This window comes from Lytechinus variegatus, chromosome 4 (assembly GCF_018143015.1).
Source record: "Lytechinus variegatus isolate NC3 chromosome 4, Lvar_3.0, whole genome shotgun sequence".
Lineage (NCBI taxonomy): Eukaryota > Metazoa > Echinodermata > Echinoidea > Temnopleuroida > Toxopneustidae > Lytechinus > Lytechinus variegatus.
Genome location: NC_054743.1, coordinates 9,316,619 through 9,337,437, shown reverse-complemented (window position 1 = coordinate 9,337,437; position 20,819 = coordinate 9,316,619). Strand labels below are relative to the sequence as shown.

Here is a 20,819-nt window from a genome sequence, read left to right as displayed (position 1 = left end):
AAGGTAATCAAGTATTACTGAACATCCTATTAGAGTTTCATGTCACATGACCAAGGTCAAAGATCATTTAGGGTCAATGAACTTAGACCATGTTGGAGGAATCAACATCGAAATCTTAACCTGAGGTTAAGTTTTTGAAATGTCATCATAACTTAAAAAATATATGGACCTAGTTCGTTAAACTTGGACATTAGAGTAATCAAGTATCACTGAACATCATGTGCGCATTTCAGGTCACATGACCAAGGTCAAAGGTCAATGAACTTTGGCCGAATTGGATGTATCTGTTGAATTACCATCATAACTTTGAAAGTTTATGGATCTGATTCATGAATCTTGGACATAAGAGTAATCAAGTATCACTGAACATCCTGTGCGAGTTTCAAGTCACATGATCAAGGTCCAAGGTCATGTAAGGTCAATGAACTTTGGCCATGTTGGGTTTTTTTGTTGGATACCATATCTCTGTAAGTTTATTGGTCTAGTTCATAAAAAGTGGACATAAGAACAACCATGTATCACTGAACATCTTGTGCAAGTTAGAGTAGTTTTCAAAGTCAGCACTGCTGCTATTGAACCGCGTGATTCAGGTTAGACGACCAGAGGCATTCCACTTGTTTGTACATTGACTACTACTTGGATGTGATGAAAATAATTATTTTTAGAAGAAATAATTATATGAACATAATGAATAATCATCAAATCACGAATGCATATATGTCAGTACATTGGAATGGTTTTTAACTTTGTCACTTACCACTTACTGATAAGAAGTGAAAAAAAGAGCCACAATAACCAGTCAACCCATTTCTTAAATCATTTTGTTCGCACTTGTATAAGTCAAATCAGATTATGAAGTTAAAACAGTCATATTAGTTTGAAAATATGATTAATATGATTTGCATTATATTTCTATTTTTACAAAATTTTGTCTGATTTCTAATGTTTCCCTAAGTTTTAGTTTGCTTTGTTATTTTGTATACCATCTGTCGAACCAAACCTATGTCCCTACCCAATTTCTGGTTCATACCCCCTTACATTACAGGTCACCGACTTCACACAAAACAAAAAATTCTCAGTAATCAATTTTTAATCAAGATTTTATTTTTTTATAAATTGATTAATCAAAATATAAGAAACTATTAAACAAGTTCAGATGTATAGTTTGATATTGTAAGTCATAACATATTCCGACTTCACCAGAAGCATCACATCATTTTCAGAAAATATTTTGACTTCATTTGTTAGGCAGTATCACTGTAATGAGTTTTAACTATGAAATAAATAGATATAAATCTGAGCTTTTATTGTAAGAGATACTGGACATGGCAGGACAGACAGGTGGGCAACAAGTGATCCAAATGCCCGCTGCGGAAAGAGTTCTCATCAAACACAAACTCGTGAAATTAAACGCAATTCAATTTTCATTCGTTGAAATGTGGGATCTTTGGTCTCGCATTCGGTTTTCTAAATTGATGGGGTTATTGGTATCACACACAAATCTTGTTGTCTCGGACACCTGCTTGTTATTTCTAGGTGTCAAATGCATCTGTCAAATTATTAAAAGTATTATACGTGCATCTTACTATATAGAAATGACATTATATATGTTTTCTTTAGTAGTTCAACTCCATATTCATCATCTATATAATTATCTTAAAGCTGTCAATTTGCATTCAAGATATCGTGTAAACAATCATGTGAACCATATAGATCTTATAGTCATGCCTCATGTAGCAGCATTTACCTTTTAGTTAACTATTGTCATAATTATTTGAGCATTCGATTTTAATATAGAGGTGTCATATTTGCTTATTGCTATCATCATGATATGCATTTACGTAATCGTATACGTTGCTATCGTTATTTACTCTCATAGTATATCCAACCATGTACCCAGTTAAATAATCCAATTTAGTTAAGATATTAAATATCAGAACAAATATATTATGATTCTATGATTTCAATTGCAATTCAACTCCTATTATTAATTCAATGCTCTTAAGGTGTGAACACTATTACCATTTAATGATTTTATATTTCATATTAAATTTAGTTTTAGATTTTGTTTTTCTAAAATATTAATGAGATTTTCGTTTCCATATGAAGGGGGTTTATTTTACGTTATTTATCTGTATCATTTCAACATCATCCAATTTGTCTACCGGTATATGATTATTTTTTACCGGTCTTCCCAGTGCATTGGTTGGGGCTGGGCATTACCGTTACATTGTAAAGGTTTGTTCTATTCTTCACTGGCCGGTACTATATGCACTGGGCAGTACTACGCACAGAGTGAAATGTTATAAAATTACATGTGTTTAGTAATCTCTGCATATTGGTCCTATCGAGAATGATATATAATTTGTAAGTTAAGTGTTTTAAAGTGCCGAAAAATGAATAAAGGGATGATATGTAAATGGTAAATATTGTCATTGGTCATGTTGATCTCATATACCAAGTCTTTTACTGAATGATAACAAGATCCTCTATTACGCCAGTTCTTCTTTTAGATCATATATTTTCTCCGATAGAATTGGCACTACCACATTTCGGATCTAGCAATCTTCAAGGGCATGCACCCGATTAAACAAAACCTTGTTTTGTGTAACAAGAGCTAAGAACTTTAAGGAAAAAAATCTATGCAATGCCGCGATTTAAGTTTATTGCACTTCTGTCAACAAATTCATCTAATATTCCACCAATTGAGTCAGTTTACACGAAAACTATTGTCATCTAACATCACTGTCTTTTAGATGTAACTCGTCAAGGAGCATATCAAATCTTAATTTAGCGTACTCGTAGAACTCATATTCCAGTCTCATCTTTTCCTTCATCAGCTTCCTGACCTCAGGGGAGGGAGGTACATACCGGTAAGCGTGACTCTTTGCCTGGTAATCTACAAATCAAATGTAAGATAGACATGATATGAGTTAGAGAGAGAAAGAGAGAGAGCGTAAACGAGAATGTAGAAACAGATAAACAGATAAAGCAGTCACGAATATAATCAAAATATAATCAAAATTGGACTTTGAATAGTTATATGGATGTATAATTGTTAATGCCCGTGTCACAGATAAACACAGATCCTCAAGCTTTCACATGATAATCCCTAGTCTAGAATGGACGTTGATCCATAGCTCTGTGGTTGATATGTGGAAGTTCTCTTTCCCAAAGCCAATCAGGAGGGCCGCCTGATTCCCAATCCCATTCCCTAATCTCTCCTCCGCTCCACATATCAATGTATTCAGAGTGAAAATAATCGAGGGTATTTTGCTTCCCTGTCGCACAGTCTCGTATACCATATTGCCCTTTTCATTTTTCACCGGCGAACTTCGCCGGTGAACTTCTCCGCCTCGCATTCCTCACTTCACCGGCGAAGAAAAAAATGTACCCTTTCGCACTGACATTTCTTCCCCGGCGAAAGTCAACGGGCGATTGCAGAACAAAACGAAAGAAAATTGTAAACATTACTTCTTACCTTTTACAAAAAGGTATCAAAAAATTAATTACAACATATTTTGGAAGTATTTCGAGAAAAACAAACAATATCACCTTGTTTTTATATTCTAGCGCATTTTATACATGTAAAAAGTGCTTTTAAATAAATATTGTTAGTAAAATAAAATTATTTTCGAGGGTATATACTTGGCCATAGCATTCAGCTGAGCTTGCAACTTATCGCGCGCGGAATCTCGGTACAGGGGTCTTTGGGAGAGAAAAAAAATTGACCTCTGACGTCATTAAAGAGGAGAAGTTCTCCGGTTTGCTTTCATACTGGCTGTTTCACCGGCGAAGTTCTCCTGTGTACCTTTCATACTGGACACTTTCCCCTTCGCTGGCGAACTTCGCCGGTGAAGTTCGCCGGTGAAAAGCGCAATATGAAAGGGGTATATGAAAAAAAACATGTACCCTCTCGGCCCTCTCCCCGTCCTCCAAGTTACTCATGTTCAGGGTCCCGTTTTATGGAGACTTGTTACAGTAACAAATACAGAATTTCTATTTAAAAAAATACGATTAGCCAATCAGATAGAAGGATTTCAGTAGCTTTTAACTGATATTGCGAATTTGATATTAGACCACGTTTTATGAAACAGGCACCAGATTCGGAAGAACAATACCCCTACCGATCTAGCTTTGAATCGGTGTCTTGTCGCCCTTACCCGTTCCCTGATGTGAGTAGTATTTCTTCACCAAACCAGAAAACATCGATGGGAAAAGAAACTCCAACGCTCTCATTGATGAGTTATACTGTTCCACGATGCCCACCACCGTGTAGTAATCGAGGTTCCGTTTTGCCTCTTCCAATGTCCATTGAGTAGGTTTCCTGTATGATGATGATGACGATAGGGAGATATTGTAATGAATAATGATGATGGTGATGGTGATGACGACGACGAAGATGATGATGATGGTGATGATAATAATGATGATGATGACGATGAAGATGATGGTGATGATGATGATGGTGGTGGTGATGGTGATGATGATGAAGATGATGATGAAGATGATAGTGGTGATGATGATGATGATGACGATGATGATGAAGAAGATGATGATGATGAAGATGATGATGGTGATGATGATGAAGATGATGATGATAATGATGATGATGCTGATGAAGATGATGATGGTGGTGATGATGATGCTGATGATTGTGATAATGCTGATGATGGTGGTGATGATGGTGGATTGTTGGTGGTGGTGATTACGATTAAAGATGATGGATTGTGATGATTATAAAGTTGCTAATTATGGTGTTAATGATGATGATGTTGGTGGTGATAGTAATTATGATGGTAGTGTTGGCCATAATGTTGTTGTTGATGATGGTGGTGATGATGATGTGATGATGATTTTGATGATGGTGATGATGATCACTTCCGTAAAGGAGATTTCAACAAAATAACCATCATTTATCACATGCCAATGCTCTGACTTTTTTACAATCTTGACGCAAAGGATCAACCAGTTATTCGAATAATAAATTGAGAGAAAACAAAATCATATGCATCTAAATAAGCAAATGATGCCACAATTCTGTGAGCTAATCTTTTGTGAAGATATTGCCCTACATGATGTTCTTCCACAATGGCCAAACAACACAAATTCACTAGATTGTTTATCCTTTTTGATTGAAAATATTACCTGCACATTGGATGATAACCACAGAAGAATCCCATCATGTAACCGAGCATCTTAGGCCCCGTACATGACAACCTCTCGTGGTGAACGCATTCATCAAAGGTCTATAGAGGAATGAAAGGAAAGGGACAAGAACAACCTTTGTCTTAACATCAAAATGCATAATTATACCATGCAGTCTCATCTAAACTCTCTGATTATACCGTATATTGTCACAAATTTTGATTTCTTTTTTGTTTACTGTTAGCATTTTCAGTATGCATGCCAATGAATTACATAGCCCTTGGCATAATTCACGAGTTTGTTTTATCCCAACTGCTTGTGTGTCCTCCCAGCACTCCTGAGGTCAGACTCCGTGTCCTTCTATTACGTAACGGTAAGCATGCTGCAGTACGTCAGTCGCGTGCGACGTGACCTCACGCTGAGGACAAATCGGTTTCTTGCTTATCAGCAGAATCTGCCCTTGTGTTATGTAACAGCCCTCGCGGGCGACTTCGCCCAGCGATGACAGATCTCTGTCGCGTGCGACCTCGCCTGACCTCAAGCTGAGGACAGATTTGTTATTTCGATTTGGATAAATCCAAGGTCTCGCTCGTAGTCCGCCCTTGTGTTATATAACATCAAGTTCCGACACTAAGTCGCAATCGGTCCCTGGTTGCACCTAATCCGAGGACAAAATGTTCTTGAGAGAAGGCATAAACTAGCTGATAGAAACTGGTAAATCGAGTATGATGTAAGGGTAGTTTAAAATAATTGGCATTTATATATAGCGCTTTATCAATCTACGACTGTTCAAAGCGATTCACTATTAATATTACCCGGTTACTTGATTCATAGCATTCCAAGAAGCCTGCTAAGCGCAAACTTGCTAAACCAACCACAATGACGGATGTTTCCTACCGGTTCCCAATTATCACCTGGGTGAGAGTTGCAAGTGTGGATTGACGCCTTGCCAAAGGACGCTAGGCCATGGTGGGATTCGAACACACGACCCTCTGATTACAAGGCGAGAGTCAGAACCGCTACAACACGGCACAAGGCCCGATTGGAAAGTGATATAAAGATGTGATTGCACTCATTAATGGTCACCGTGATGAGGTCTGGCGCATGGGTCATCTTCACCGTCTAATTTAGTCGATATTTCCTGGCATTCGTGAAAGGATTCAGACATTCGTCTTTACCATGGCCACACCTTTTTTTATACTTACCTCATCAATGACTTCTGGATGTGTGTTTTTCCTGAGTTCTTCGAGTTGTTTAGGACTAAGCAATCCATCTCCATGTCTGTTGAAGTAAAAGCTGGAGACTAAACGATCCAACGGATCTCGCACCATGTTGAAGAAGTACACATTCTCACTGTGGGAAAAAAGTACACATTTTAATTCAGTGTAAAAAAATTTTTATCCCTAATTTCAGTTTGGTCCGATATATTTCAGTCTTTTTTTCGATCATAATTTAATTCATGTTCTTATGAGTTAATCAATGCAGCAGAGAATTTAATAGAAATCAAAAGTGTGTGTGTGTGTGTTTTTACAAACAAGTCTTTATGAACGTTTCCAGTACATTTCTTTAAACTCTCATGTGGGAGTTTCTCTCGTTTAATAATTTCAGTTTATTTTGTCTGGATAGACTGTCATGCTTTACAGATCGGGGTAGCCTTTCGTGAAAGGACATGTCGGACGTTTTATCCGACAAGCCCTGATTTATCCGACAGTTGCCATAGTAACAGTGCCTCTAAGCCAATGAAAATCAATTAAAGATGTCAGATGTGATAACGTCTTGGACAAAAATGTTGATGAAACGCTTCCCAGGACCTGGGTGGTTAGAACTATGCAGTGACCTTTGCTGTTGATATTGGCAATCTCTCTAGTAAAGCTTGACTGTTAACTGGTTATCGATAAGTGAACTGGACACCGGTATTATCAATCATGAAAATGATGAACTTCACTTAACAACTCCAAGGGCTTCGTAGACTCACAAAATATCCTGACAATGTTAGTAGAAAATATGTTTGAGAATCCAACTTACTCTTGAAAATTGTTGAATCTGACGTGACCTTCAAGGAACGCCCTTTTACGTGACTTGACCCCATCTACCGAGCGTGTCAGGAGAGGCAACTCATCCTAGTGATACGGGAAAAGGAAGGTGGTTTGAAAAAGTCAGAATAAGCCTAACAATTATGACATAAAATGAACTCCGGATGTCAGTTACTTTTGGACGTCACTGTAAAAAATGAAGCGCTAATTTAGCACTACAATGTTTGTATAGTGACTGCACTCCGAGTGCTGATTTTCTAGTTTGAATTTGAACAAGAAAATCAGCACTCGTGGTGAAGTCACTATACAAGTACTGTAAGTGCTAAATTAGCACTTCATTTTTACAGTGTTGGGGAGGTGTGGCGAAACAGATAATGATGTTGTCATGCGACAATGTATAAGATGAGACGGACATGATTTTTTGCGTCTTCGTTTTGTATCAATGCGTAATGTGCTTCCGTCTCATGTTAGGCCTTGGAATAAAGACAAAATCACAATATAGATAGATATCTCACTGCGAGAAGGGTGCTTTAATATTTCTCTTTATAATCCAAACACGGCACTTGAGACGGGGATCGAAAGGTATCGAGATGGATGAATAAGAACGATCTCGGTATTTAGCATGCAAAATAAATCGTCAATCTTCGTAATGAATGTAGGAATGAGAAATTCGCATCCCGGATCCGTATCTTGCATCTAAAGGCACTTTTACATTCGATAAAACGCCATCTTCAAGGATGAAGAGGGATCGATCGGTTACAAATAATGTGATCGATGAAATCTTTACTGACAACACTCCAACATTTGCCTACCATGCATGCTCTATACATTATCATTTTACGATCTACAAGAATATACTAAAATCTCATATAAAACAGATGCATTAAAAATCTATTATCGACATGTATTGCAAAGTACCCCTATATAAAACGCAAACACCCACCCAAACCTACGTGTGAGTTTAGGCTTATTCGATGCATAATGCATACCTTTAAGTTATGTATACGTGTTCATATAATAACATACCCGCACGCATTCTAAACAGTTCGTTCCTACAAGGAAAAAAATCCGTCACCTCTATTGAAAAATAACATTCTCATCCAATGTCATGTACATCGGAATAATTTATAGTCAAAGTGTTGTCATTCGTGTGTGTTTGATCTTTGCCAGGCAGTAATGTAACTTGAACCACATCTTATATCGATAAGAAACGTTCATTGGCGGTCTTTGATCGCATATATTACAAGGTCATGGTCATGACTTCTCAATGTTTGTTTGTATAAAACAAGCAGGTCTAACACGAAAGACATCAAATGTTTCTGATGAACATTGTATATCACATGAGACTGTAGCACAGAGGACAGTTTCGACACAGAGTAAAATATCATCTGAAGACGAAAAGTGTTGATCATGGAATTTGGAGGACTTGATGGAACAACCCTGGTAGTTTTGGTCGTGTTGCTGATAAGCATTGCGGGCCATCGATTCTTCCTCTGCATGGTGGCAGTATGGAGAGAAGTCAAGAGAATCATGCACATTCGACATACTCTTCCAGGCCCCAAACCTCACTGGTTGTTCGGCAATGCCCTCCAAGAACCAGGACCACTGACTCCTGGGTTTGAGTGGCATCGAAACATGGCCAAGACCTATCCAAAAATCCATGTCTTCTGGGCTGGTTGGAACCCAATCGTTAATCTGAATCATCCTGACTCTGTGAGGAATGTCCTGAATGGCAACACTGGAACCGTAAAAGTAAGTTATTTGTAATTTGTATTAACAACAACTCCGACATCATCATTTAATTATTATAATTATTATCATTATTATTATCAGATATCAGTAGCATCGCATCATCATTATTATTATCTTTTCAATATATGGTTTATCTTATTTGTGTCTTTTCTTTTTGCACAGAATTTTTGGGGTTATAATATATTTCACGAGTGGCTTGGTCAGAATATGCTCACAGCGGATGGAAATTCATGGAAAAGACACCGGAGACTTATTACGAACACTTTCCATTTCAACGCTCTCAAGACATACATCCCCAAGATAAATCAGGTATATAGGTCCTATTTTTTTAATCTAAGCCTACAACACAGTAAAAAAATAGTACATCGTTTAAGCCTGTCACTCTAACAACAAGTTGTTTAATCTTTTATGTAATTGTTTAAACTTTTTCAACAACTTGTTTAAAAAGTTTAAACAGTTGTTTTAAAAGTTTAAACAGTTGTCTTAAACAGCTGTTTTAAAAGTGTTAACAGTAGTTGATAGAGTGACGGGCTTAACCAACGTGCTTAAAATTTTAAACAGCGTTATCACAGTGAAGTATTTTGAGTATGAAATAAGGTTTGTATGGAATCATTTTTTCTTACTTCTATAATTGTTTAACGCGATAAATTATACCGGAAATTAAAGATTTAAAAAACTGTTAACATGACATGGCTATTTCAGAGATAATTTCGTCTCTCTTTTCCTCTCTTTTAATTCATCAATCAATGAACCAATCGTTCTCTTCAAGAATGACACCAGATACTCAAAAGAGAATGTGGAGCTTTTTCAAATTGAATCAATAGATCTTTATCATAGATTTATAATAGATAATCAAATCAAAGACTATCAATATGTTTGGAAATGTTTCATATCTTTCTTCAGGTTGCGGATACCTTGGTTTCTGTCATTTCAAAAAGAAATGAGGCGGGAAAGTCCCTTGAACTGCACAAAACAATGTGTTCTTTTGCCAGTGACGTCACCCTTCAGTGTGTCTTTTCATACAAGTCGGACTGTCAAGTTGGCGAGTCCGACTTCGTGAATTCAATCCACACTTTGGCAGATATTGTTACAAAAAGGTACAGGAAAGAGTTTCAATATTTTAAATGTCATCAAAAAACAATGATGATAATATCTATATGTTTATTAATGGAATGGTAAACTCAGTGCCGCGAGTTAGGTAATCAATTGGGGGAATTGTGTCATCATGGGCAAAATATGTTAATATTGTTGCAGACTCAAATTTGAACATACCCATAGGATAAAAAATAAGAATGGTCCAGTAGAACAAGAAGACCTAGGAGTTGTTTCGAGTTGTTGACCTCCACAAATTTTTATGGCCATATAATTAATTTTTCTATATTTGGAGATCTCCTACTTCACATTCACACGAATTTCGAGAAAGTGTTGGGCGTAATGATCCATATATACATTTCCAGCGTATATACATGATATATGAAAATAGGATGCAATGAGGACGAAGAAACGGGGGGGGGGGGCAGCGACTCGGACACACCCGTGGCCATGCACGCCGTCCACCGTCACCCACTCAATTCTATATCATCAAATTCATTACAAATATTAAGTATTTATTTCTTTTGCTCGAGAATCTTAGTGGGTATCGATATCGACTCACTATCGAATACAGTACTCTTAACTGCACAAATTCCACCAAGAGCTAACCCTATTAAGTGCCCAACAAGCGCAATGACAATCTAATTCAGATGGAATATGCGCAATATAAATCTGATCTATTATTATCTTTTTTTAAGACCGTGATGGTATCATGTAAACAAACAACCGGTGTAAAACGCCCAATTTACGAGAAAATAATGTTCTTTCAAACTACTCTAAAGAGGCTTTAGCGCAATCCTGTCTTACGAGTTCATCTTCCGGAGATCTTCACTTTACAAAGTATGGAGAGAAGCAATCAATGTTGTCCATACACTCATCAAGAAGATCATCTCAGATCGTAGAGGGCAGCACAGAACAAGTGGATCTACACTGGCAAGTACCCCACTTAAAAGAAATGCACTCGTATAACAGTCATGTACATAAAATGCTTCCCAGTTTTCCATTTTTTATTTCTTATAAATAGGTATATATTCTCAAAGAAACATACCAAGGTTTTTTTTACCCGACTGCTAAGAAAGCACGAATGCCTGTGAGCAAGCAACCAGGGGACCAACGGCTTAAGGTCCTCTCCGAGGGACCTGGTAATGAGGATAAATGCCTTACCAAAGGGCACTAGCGCACCACTTGGGAATCGAACCCGGGTCACCGGAATCCGAAACCCCCGCTCTACCGACTGAGCTATCGCGCCTCAAAATGTTTTACGAAAATCTAATAGAATGTGGCACCATTCAAGCAGCAGCTTTCGCGAAAGGGATACCTACTCTATAGCAAGTCACCATGAATAAATAAATAAAAGATGGAATAAATAGGTATTTTGGTGATAAATAAACAAATACATAAATAATATTCGAGAGCAAAGTTGGCTTAGTCAGTAAAGCGTCTGTCTGACGAACCAAAGGTCGTGGGTTCCAGTCCACCACTGGCGGATGACTGAAGCCTGTGTTGTGTGTAAATTAACCCCTTTCCCTTGTTCTATAGATGGAGATTATGTTACAGTGGAAAAAACTCCGCCCCTCAGATAGGACGTTAACCGGTGTAGTGGCCCACCTGCAATTCCAAAATCAGTTATATCATGTATATCGGGAAGAGATACATTGCGGGTCATGTCGTAATTCTGTTCGCTTTTTGCCTCCCAGGCACAGGTGACGCAAAACAAATAATAACAATGAAAACAAATGAAAGAATGATGTTCAGAGTATTATACCCTCCCAAAATCAAAGTACTAGTAAAACAAATGCAAAATTAATACTGAATGAGCAATATTATGATAATTAAGCACAATTCTTTCCCTTATTAATACAAATATTTTTTTATATCGTTATACAGGAATACATCAAAGGAATGGATTTTCTCGACACAATTATGTTAGCAACAGATTCTGAAGGAGGTCTTACCGATGAAGAGATAAGAGACGAGGTATTACGTGAGAGTAATTAGATTAATTCATTAAAGATATTTAAGAAATGTCTTTTTAATTCGAAATATTGTAATCTACCACTAATTTTAGCAAACCATTTGATTTCCCATTATTATCCCATACATTCAACTGTAAAGACACTTTAGCTTATGAAAATATATATTTCCCTTATTATCCCATACATTCAACTGTAAAGACACTTTAGCTTATGAAAATATATATTTCCCTGCATTCATCCATGCAATCTGTCCAAGCACGCACCCACACACGAAAACACACGTGCCAAAATATACACACCCACACGCACGTATCAACACAACCTTACATACACGCCCACTCCTCTACCTACCCCTACACAGTCTTGTAATTTGACAATCGATGACTCGCCAAAGTGGGGACGTGTCATGTCTATTTCCCTGCATTCTATCCAAGCACACACCCACACACACAAACACACGCGCCGAAATATGCACACCCACACACACGCATCTTCGCACGCAATTCCATGCTCTATCCAATCTCACCCACTCTTTCTCTAACACACACACCCTCACACCCACATTAACACTCCCTTAAATACACGCCCACTCTACCTACCTACCCCTACACGGTTTTGTAATTTGAAAATCGAGGACTCAACTATCAATAATCGTCAAAGTGGGGACGTGAGCTTAGGTCTCATTCACTCTAAGGTCTTAATTCAAACCACTAACCGTGCTCATTTCAGAAATAGCACAGCATTATGTATAGGCCTACCGACGATGCTTCTCATAATTGGCCGAATAAGAACCTCCTAACATGTGTTTAATGTACAAAAGGTTTGAAATTAGATGGATGGATTTCTTGACCGGGGACGCCCCCTGATGTAGAACGTCTCCGGTTGATGGAGAAGGAGACATTTATAATTTCAAATTCACACAACTTCGCTCACATATTTTCTCTGCTTTACTTTGTTTTGATGAAAAGGCGAATACATTCTTGTTTGCTGGGATCGACACGACGTCTAGCGCCCTCACATGGCTGATATACTTGATGGCTACCCATCCAGAATACCAGACCAAGGTTCAGGAAGAAGTTGATGAACTCTTTAAGGATCGTGAGAATCGAGAGATAAATAGGTAAGGAATCACAATGAAGAAACATTAAAGGAGAACCGGGGAGCGATAAGTTGTCAGATCCGACAACATTTCTGGGTTTTGATTGGCTGAGAACCAGAAGCCATTACTACGGTATCCGTCAGAGAGAATATCTCACTGGGCTTTTCATAAAACACTTCCCTGAACTCTTAGGTGTACCAGCACATATTGATTAACCTGTTATAATAACAGGTGTTATTGGATTGAGTTTGTTAAGTTCTTTATCAAAACCCTTTCGACCTCTATGTTCTGGTCTACATGGTGCAAAGTTGAAACACTGGATAGCACCTTTATAGGGCATCTCATTGACTAATTAACCGTTCTGCACCAATCACTCCATTAATGAAGCCTTTTATATCTGACAATCTTTCCATTTCTCAACGTCTCTCAGGAAAACATTATCAAGAGAATATTAATCAGCCGCACAGATTTATCCAGGAACTAGAAAATTTTGGGTTGATTTTGACCAAGAGTTTCGGTCAAGCCCATATTCAGAAACAGATTGGTTATCTGGACCAACACTTTTCAAACATGTGTGAGCGTAATTTCAGTTACGGAGTCGAATTATAAAACGATTGACAATCACACATTACAAGAAAATAGTAATTCGGCAATGATCAGGTACATTTAGACAAATAGATAGAAATACTTCAGTTTTCATATGTGAAGGTCGCCTGAGGTAGCACTGATCAATTTTTGTTTTTCTTTTGTTTTGCTTTGCAGTGAAGATCTCCGCAACACTCCGTTTCTGATGAAATGCATAAAGGAAAGTAAACGTATGTATTCGTTCATATGCCCAGGTCGTCTGCTAACCGAACCATTGGTCATAGATGGTTATACAATCCCAACAGGTACTGTCGTCGCTATGTTCACGTACCAACTCCATCACAATCCTGAAGTGTGGGGAGACGATCACATGACATTCAAACCAAGCCGCTTCGATCGCGAGAACGTCGAGAGTCGAGATTCCTTCGCTTTTATTCCTTTCTCCGCTGGTGCGCGTAACTGCATCGGCCAACAGTTCGCGCTCCAGGAGATGCAAATAGCAGCGATTCGAATCTTCGACAAGTTTGGCTTTACTTTGCTCCGTGACTCCAAAACCTTCTTTAAAATAGTCAACGTGCCTCAAAATGAAATACTTCTCGGCATTCATCCACGGAACGGCAAATGACTCTGTGAAACTGGCTTTTTCTTTTGGACAATTAACAAAAGTTGCTACAGAAAGAGAAAAATTTAATTTCAACGTTTTTCCAATCATCATTATTTTCAATTGACGACTTCTGAAGCCCTTTAACTTCATAAAGAATAGTGTTCGCCAGAAGGTAAATCTAATTTTCATCAACACAACAATACAATGTTTGGCATACTGTCCCAGACATCCCTTACCTTTGAATAAGTCTGCTCACAAAAACATAATAGTCATTTTTAAAATAGCTGTGTAGTATTTCTACAGATTAGTTTACAAACAAGTGGAATGCCTCTGGCCGTCTCACCTGCATCACGCGATTCAACATAGCAGCAGTGCTGACTTTGAAAACTACTATAACTCGCACAAGATGTTCAGTGATACTTGGTTACTCTTATTTCCACGTTTTATGAATTAGACCAATACACTTACAGAGGTAGGATGGTAATTCAACAAATACCCCCAATGCGGCCAAAGTTCATTGATCTCACATGACCTTTGACCTTGATCATGTGACCTGAAACTTGCACAAGATATTCAGTGATACTTGATTACTCTTAGGTCCAAGTTTCAAAAGTCAGATCAATAAACTTGCAAAGTTATGATAGTAATTCAACAGATACCCCAATTATGGCCAAAGTTCATTGACCTTTGACCCTGGTCATGTGACCTAAAATGCGCACAGGATGTTCAGTGATACTTGATTACTCTTATGTCCAAGTTTTATGAACTAGACCAACACACTTTCAAAGTTATGATGGTAATTCAACAAATACCCCCAATTCGGCCAAAGTTCATTGACCCTAAATGACCTTTGACCTTGATCATGTGACCTGAAACTTGCACAGGATGTTCAGTGATACTTGATTACTATTATGTCCAAGTTTCATGAATCAGATCCAAAAATTTTTAAAGTTTTGATTGTAATTCAACAGATACCCCCAAATTGGCCAAAGTTCATTGACCCTAAATGACCTTTGACCTTGATCATGTGACGTGAAACTCATGCAGGATGTTTGGTGATACTTGATTAACCTTATATCCAAGTTTAATGAACTAGGTCCATATATTTTCTAAGTTATGATGACATTTCAAAAACTTAACCTCAGGTTAAGATTTTGATATTGATTCCCCCAACATGGCCTAAGTTCATTGACCCTAAATGACCTTTGACCTTGGTCATGTAACATGAAACTCTAATAGGATGTTCAGTAATACTTGATTAACCTTATGGCCAAGTTTCATGAACTAGGTCCATATACTTTCTAAGTTATGATGTCATTTCAAAAACTTAACCTCAGGTTAAGATTTGATGTTGACGCCGCCGCCGTCGCCGCCGCCGTCGGAAAAGCGGCGCCTATAGTCTCACTCTGCTATGAAGGTGAGACAAAAACGGTAGCTACTTCTTTCTTGTTTGGTTTGGCTGGCAACTAGTCAAGAAATCACTATTTTGCCACTGATTTTTTGAGCTTTTAAAAAAAATCATAACTTCTTTTATAGTTAAGTTATTTCTCTTTTCCTTCTTTCTCCTTCATTATTCTATTTTTTTCTTCTTTCATATTGTTTTTCTTCTTTACTTTCTTTCTTTTCATTTCCGTTTTTTTTGTGTGTGTTTTCTTTTCTTTTTAACATGAAGGGTTGAATTAACCTTGCTCCTAGCTGTTTTAATAAATAAATAAATAAATAATAGATTGGTAAACATTTGGATTGTCAACATTTGTAGCAAAAATATCATAAAGAACGAATTCGTTATTTAGTGGCATGTAACTGATATGAAGGAATATCATGGTCTCGATATTTTTTTTATATCATCTCATATATCTTGTATATGCGCTTGAATAGTGTCATTCATGTAAATAGTGCTGAATTTGTTATATAATACTTACGATTTTGGTAACCATGATTTTGATCGGCTGCTGGATCATGTTATACTTGCCTGATTGCATTTTTTTTCAAGAAATAGCCCCCTTGTATTAATATTGTATATGTTCTGGGGTCCGTTGCAGAAAGAGTTACGTTTAAACGCAAGTAAAAAAAATCAATCGCAAGTACCAAATACGCGCTGTTGATCGGTAGAAAATCAAGTTGCGCATGATTTTTAGAGTTGCGATTGATTGCAACTCTTTCTGCAACGGGGCCCAGAAGGACAAGATATTTCCTTTTAGCTGGTATCGTTTCATATGTATATTATACAAGTATAAGAAATTCTTATTGCATGTTATCCATATAATGTAGCTCGTATTTTTACCAAAATAATCATTATAGTAGAGAAAACTATGAAAGAGAAAACTACTAAGTCTTGCATTTAGAGATACAATATTTAACCAATAATTATATAATAATGGATGGCCTTGAGGTTAATACAAGTAAATATTGGACAAGCTTTGCATAAATATTGGACGAGTCGAAGACGAGTCCATTATTTTGCAAAGCGAGTCCTATATTTCCTTGTATTGACCGAAAAATGGGACATCCAGTATTATGATTCCCCTTCTAGTCGTCCAATATTCTCAATATTGTGTCACCTCGGAACAAAATATTAGGCGAGTTCAACAAACTTTTTAAGTGGGTCGAGTGCATCAACAAAATAACACTTGTATTTGGGCTCTAAAATTGTCTGTATGAATAATAATTACTTTTATTGTGTGGTATTGTAATGTTAAACAAATTCAATAAAGCTTGTTTACTTGTATTTTTTGCATAAATAAATGATTAATTGCCATGAATAAACTGGCGTACTGATAGGGATATTGGGGTCATAATCTTCAGAAGTCTGTCGCCCAGGAAAGAAACAAGAAAAATAGGAGAGAAAAGAAAAGGGTAAAAGGGTGAAATGTGAGATATTTCTTTTAATGTTACCTCAAAATCTATCACAATCTTTGCTCGCTTGCAACTTCGTAGAAATTTTGCCACATATATAGGCCATGTCTGGCCCCTTAAAATTTCTTGTTCATTATCACTAGCGTACCTAACGGGGGGGGGGGGGGGGCTGACAAGTCACAACTCATGCAGGGGACGTATCCCTGTCCCCCTGACGAGTCACAACTGATCCCCCCTTTTGAGAAGCCAAATTAATATTATGTAATGTAAATATGCAATGAAAACAGACGTGTGAACTTCACGTTTGAACCTGAAGACCTTTTTTTTTGCTTGTCATTTTTTTCTGGTAAGAAATCCTTGATTTTTGGTTGAAGACTTTTTTTTTAGATTACTTTTTTTTTGGGGGGGGGGGCTTGTCAAATTTTTTCGCGGACGAAATATCCTCCACAAAATTTGCCCCCCCCCCCTTTTGGAAAATCCTAGGTACGCCAGTGCTCATTATGCTTCTGCATGAATAGACTAAAATCGATCACGATCTCTTGGATACGGCGTCAAAACGGAATCACATTACCATACCTGTGACATCCCACTGATATGAAAACTATCTCTCAACTCAGCACCCCATGATCCCATTACCATTTACACTAACAATCGTAATTCAATTGAAATGTAACAGGTACCAAAATAATATATGCCTAGAAGGGACGTGTTCTGCATGGAGGCAAGGCCAAGGGGACACGACCCGTCCGAATGTTAACCGAAAACATTAAAAAAGAAGAATACCAAATGTGAGTTGAATACAATTTATGGACAGTGTTTTGATAGAAGGCAGCTCATGTTATTTCCTTTTCACTTTGCTTTGTAAATTGTGATTGATTTTGATCAAAAGAAACCTCTCCCACCCCACCCCCTTTATACCAGTAACCGTGCTTTCACTTAATATAAGTGAGCACGAGCCTCAGGGTGCCGATTTGGTCTCTATTGGATGATATCATACAATATGGAAACTATCCAAGTACCAGATATCAGATTCATGGCTTGTTCCATTTTGTCTTTATTTCTAAATCTAAAATATTATAATGTTCGCATTTTCGCATTTCAATCTAAGCTGTCAAGATTTGAGGGTTTCTCCATCCCGATTTTGCTAAAAGCAACGATATGATACAAATAAGGTTTGGCGAAAATACATCCGAATGAAACACAATTATTCGATGGATTCCAAAGTGTAAAGTGTATATTTTATGCCTTCTCATAATCTTTGATGTGTTATTTTTTCCCTTAGTGTAATGAGAGAAAAAATAGGAGACCAGATATGGCGTATATTCTACAACATTTATAAAAAGTCGCGAGCGACCTAAGCGAGCCGGCAAAAAATTGACATTTTGTTAATTATAAAACTCTTTGTGATAGATTTTTACAGAATATTCAGAAAATAATATCATATTTCACCCTTCTCGATTTCTTTTTCTTGGAAGTGAAAAAAATTTGAGGTCCACGCATGCCCCCCCCCCCCCATCTGTACGCAAGTGATTTTCTCAGAAAGTTGGACAAGATTTTACAATTTTACTTTTGTCAGTGAGATTGTGCCCCATAAGGAAACAGATTTTATTTTTCCTAAAATGCAAATCTGTTTCAATGAAAGCTTGAACATTTATTACAAAATGAAAAAAATTATAATTGCCATGGTAGAACAAGAAATAATCAATAAAGTGAATCAACAAGTGGAAAGAAGACATTTTTACACTCACCTTGTATTTCTGTGGTATCATTGATAGTGGACCATGGATGTGGTTCTTTAAAGATCTAACACAGTGGATCAACATACGACTACCACACTTCGGTACTCGGTTGTAGACTACAGTAATGTCCTGCCGATTCGAAGAAAACACATGATCACAAATGAAAAAAAAAATATTGAAAAGTTATCTAAAATCCAAATCTCAATTAATGAAAGCATACAAATCAATCAGTTCAAGCACCATGAGCATGAATTTCCAACAAAAAAAATTGTTTCCATCACTCTGACTATATACAGGATAGAGGGAACACTAGCATATAATTGTGCATGCACCGTTCAGAGATTGAAACTAGACGATGGGAAATAACAAGTCCATGGTTAATCAATTTTTATTTTTGCGAAACTCAAATCTTAAAATGTCACACACACAATACTTTAGGGTTATTCCTACAACACTACACTGTCAAATCAAGATATCTATTACGGTATATTTTCATTTTGACCCCCATATGGAATAAGGTCAATCTCATTCCTTTAGGTCGTCTGCTCCAGTTTGTTTCATGATGCCATTATGATCCCCCCCCCCCCCCCGCTTGAACTTTCACAAATTCTACTCCGGATCTGTTTAATCCACATCTGGGGCCCATAACACAAAGCTTAGCAATGATCGTAGAACATTTTACTACGATTGATTTCATTGACTACAATGTACAATCAATGATGAAAATCAAGCATACAATGATTTGCTAAGACATCAAATCTGGAACACAATGAGCCAATGACATTCGTTTGACGGTTTCACATGGCTAATTAGATTGATTTTTATCTCCTTTCTCAAAGACATTATTCAAATGAGCCTTGATCCTGCCCAAAACAACTAAACCAAGGAACAAAGCAATAAAGTACAAACCATTAGCTAAGCCAAGTAAACCCCTAAAAATATGAAATATATTAACAAAATTTACTCATGAAATGTGTTTTTTTATAAAAGAAATCGGCTACCTTAACCTCGGCTTCGTGTTCATTAAGTCATTTATTTATTCAACTTTTGTACTTAAAGGACAAGTCTACTTCAACAAAAGCTTGATTTGAATGAAAAGAGAAAAATCCAACAAGCATAACATTGAAAATTTCATCAAAATCGGATGTAAAATAAGAAAGTTATGAAATTTTAAAGTTTCGCTTAATTTCACAAAACAGTTATATGCACATCCTGGTCGGTATGCAAATGAGGGGACTGATGACGTCATCCACTCACTATTTCTTTTGTATTTTATTATATGAAATATTCAAATTTTCTTATTGTCCTGTGAAACAAAATTGTATTTCTCCCTGAACATGTGCCATTATCACTGTTATAACATTTTCATGTCAAGTGAAACAGTGATTAATTCCTCCATGAACATGTGGAACGAGCATTGTTGTGATTCAGTCAAGTTGGTTATTATTGTCAAATCTGTAAAAAATGAAATATTGTATCATTCAAACAATAAAAAAAAAAGAAATAGTGAGTGAGGGACATCATCGTCTGTCTCATTTGCATGTAACTGAGTTGTGCATACGACTATTTTGTGAAAAATAAGTGAAACTTAAAAATGTTATAACTTTCTTATTTTACATCAGATTTTGATGAAATTTTCAGTGTTATATGCTACTTGATTTTTCTCTATTTATTCAAATTAACATATTTCTGGGGGTGAACTTGACCTTTAACTTTGACAAATTAGTTTAATTATTTCTACTTACGTCACCTAAAACAGCTTTTCCGTAACGAGATCCACATGGCTTTACAATGGTCAATCTCTGTGACTTTTCAGGGCTGTTGTAAGCTAAATTGGTATCATTATAAACAGCTTGAATAGGGTCTATTCTGGATCCAGAGACACATGGACATTGGTCACGTGACTTATAGTTGTGGTTTTCTCGGAATATGCCC

General features: G+C 37.0%; 2 protein-coding genes across 2 annotated transcripts; one reads left to right on the top strand and one right to left on the bottom strand.

Moving 5' to 3' along the window:
* Window positions 1-1,082: 1,082 nt before the first annotated feature.
* Window positions 1,083-20,819, bottom strand: LOC121413323 (uronyl 2-sulfotransferase-like). Its single transcript, XM_041606107.1, has 7 exons — window positions 20,630-20,819; window positions 18,894-19,013; window positions 7,174-7,268; window positions 6,354-6,501; window positions 5,149-5,249; window positions 4,164-4,327; window positions 1,083-2,899 (listed from the first exon to the last, which is right to left on the bottom strand). Exons 2-7 carry the CDS (start codon window positions 18,966-18,968, stop codon window positions 2,733-2,735), a joined length of 750 nt encoding a protein of 249 aa, XP_041462041.1. The 5' UTR covers window positions 18,969-19,013; window positions 20,630-20,819; the 3' UTR covers window positions 1,083-2,732.
* Window positions 7,487-14,595, top strand: LOC121413324 (leukotriene-B4 omega-hydroxylase 3-like). The gene is made up of 7 exons (XM_041606108.1): window positions 7,487-8,933; window positions 9,096-9,242; window positions 9,837-10,030; window positions 10,808-10,958; window positions 11,913-12,002; window positions 12,970-13,121; window positions 13,863-14,595. The coding sequence occupies exons 1-7, from the start codon at window positions 8,592-8,594 to the stop codon at window positions 14,308-14,310; spliced, it is 1,524 nt and encodes a 507-aa protein (XP_041462042.1). The 5' UTR covers window positions 7,487-8,591; the 3' UTR covers window positions 14,311-14,595.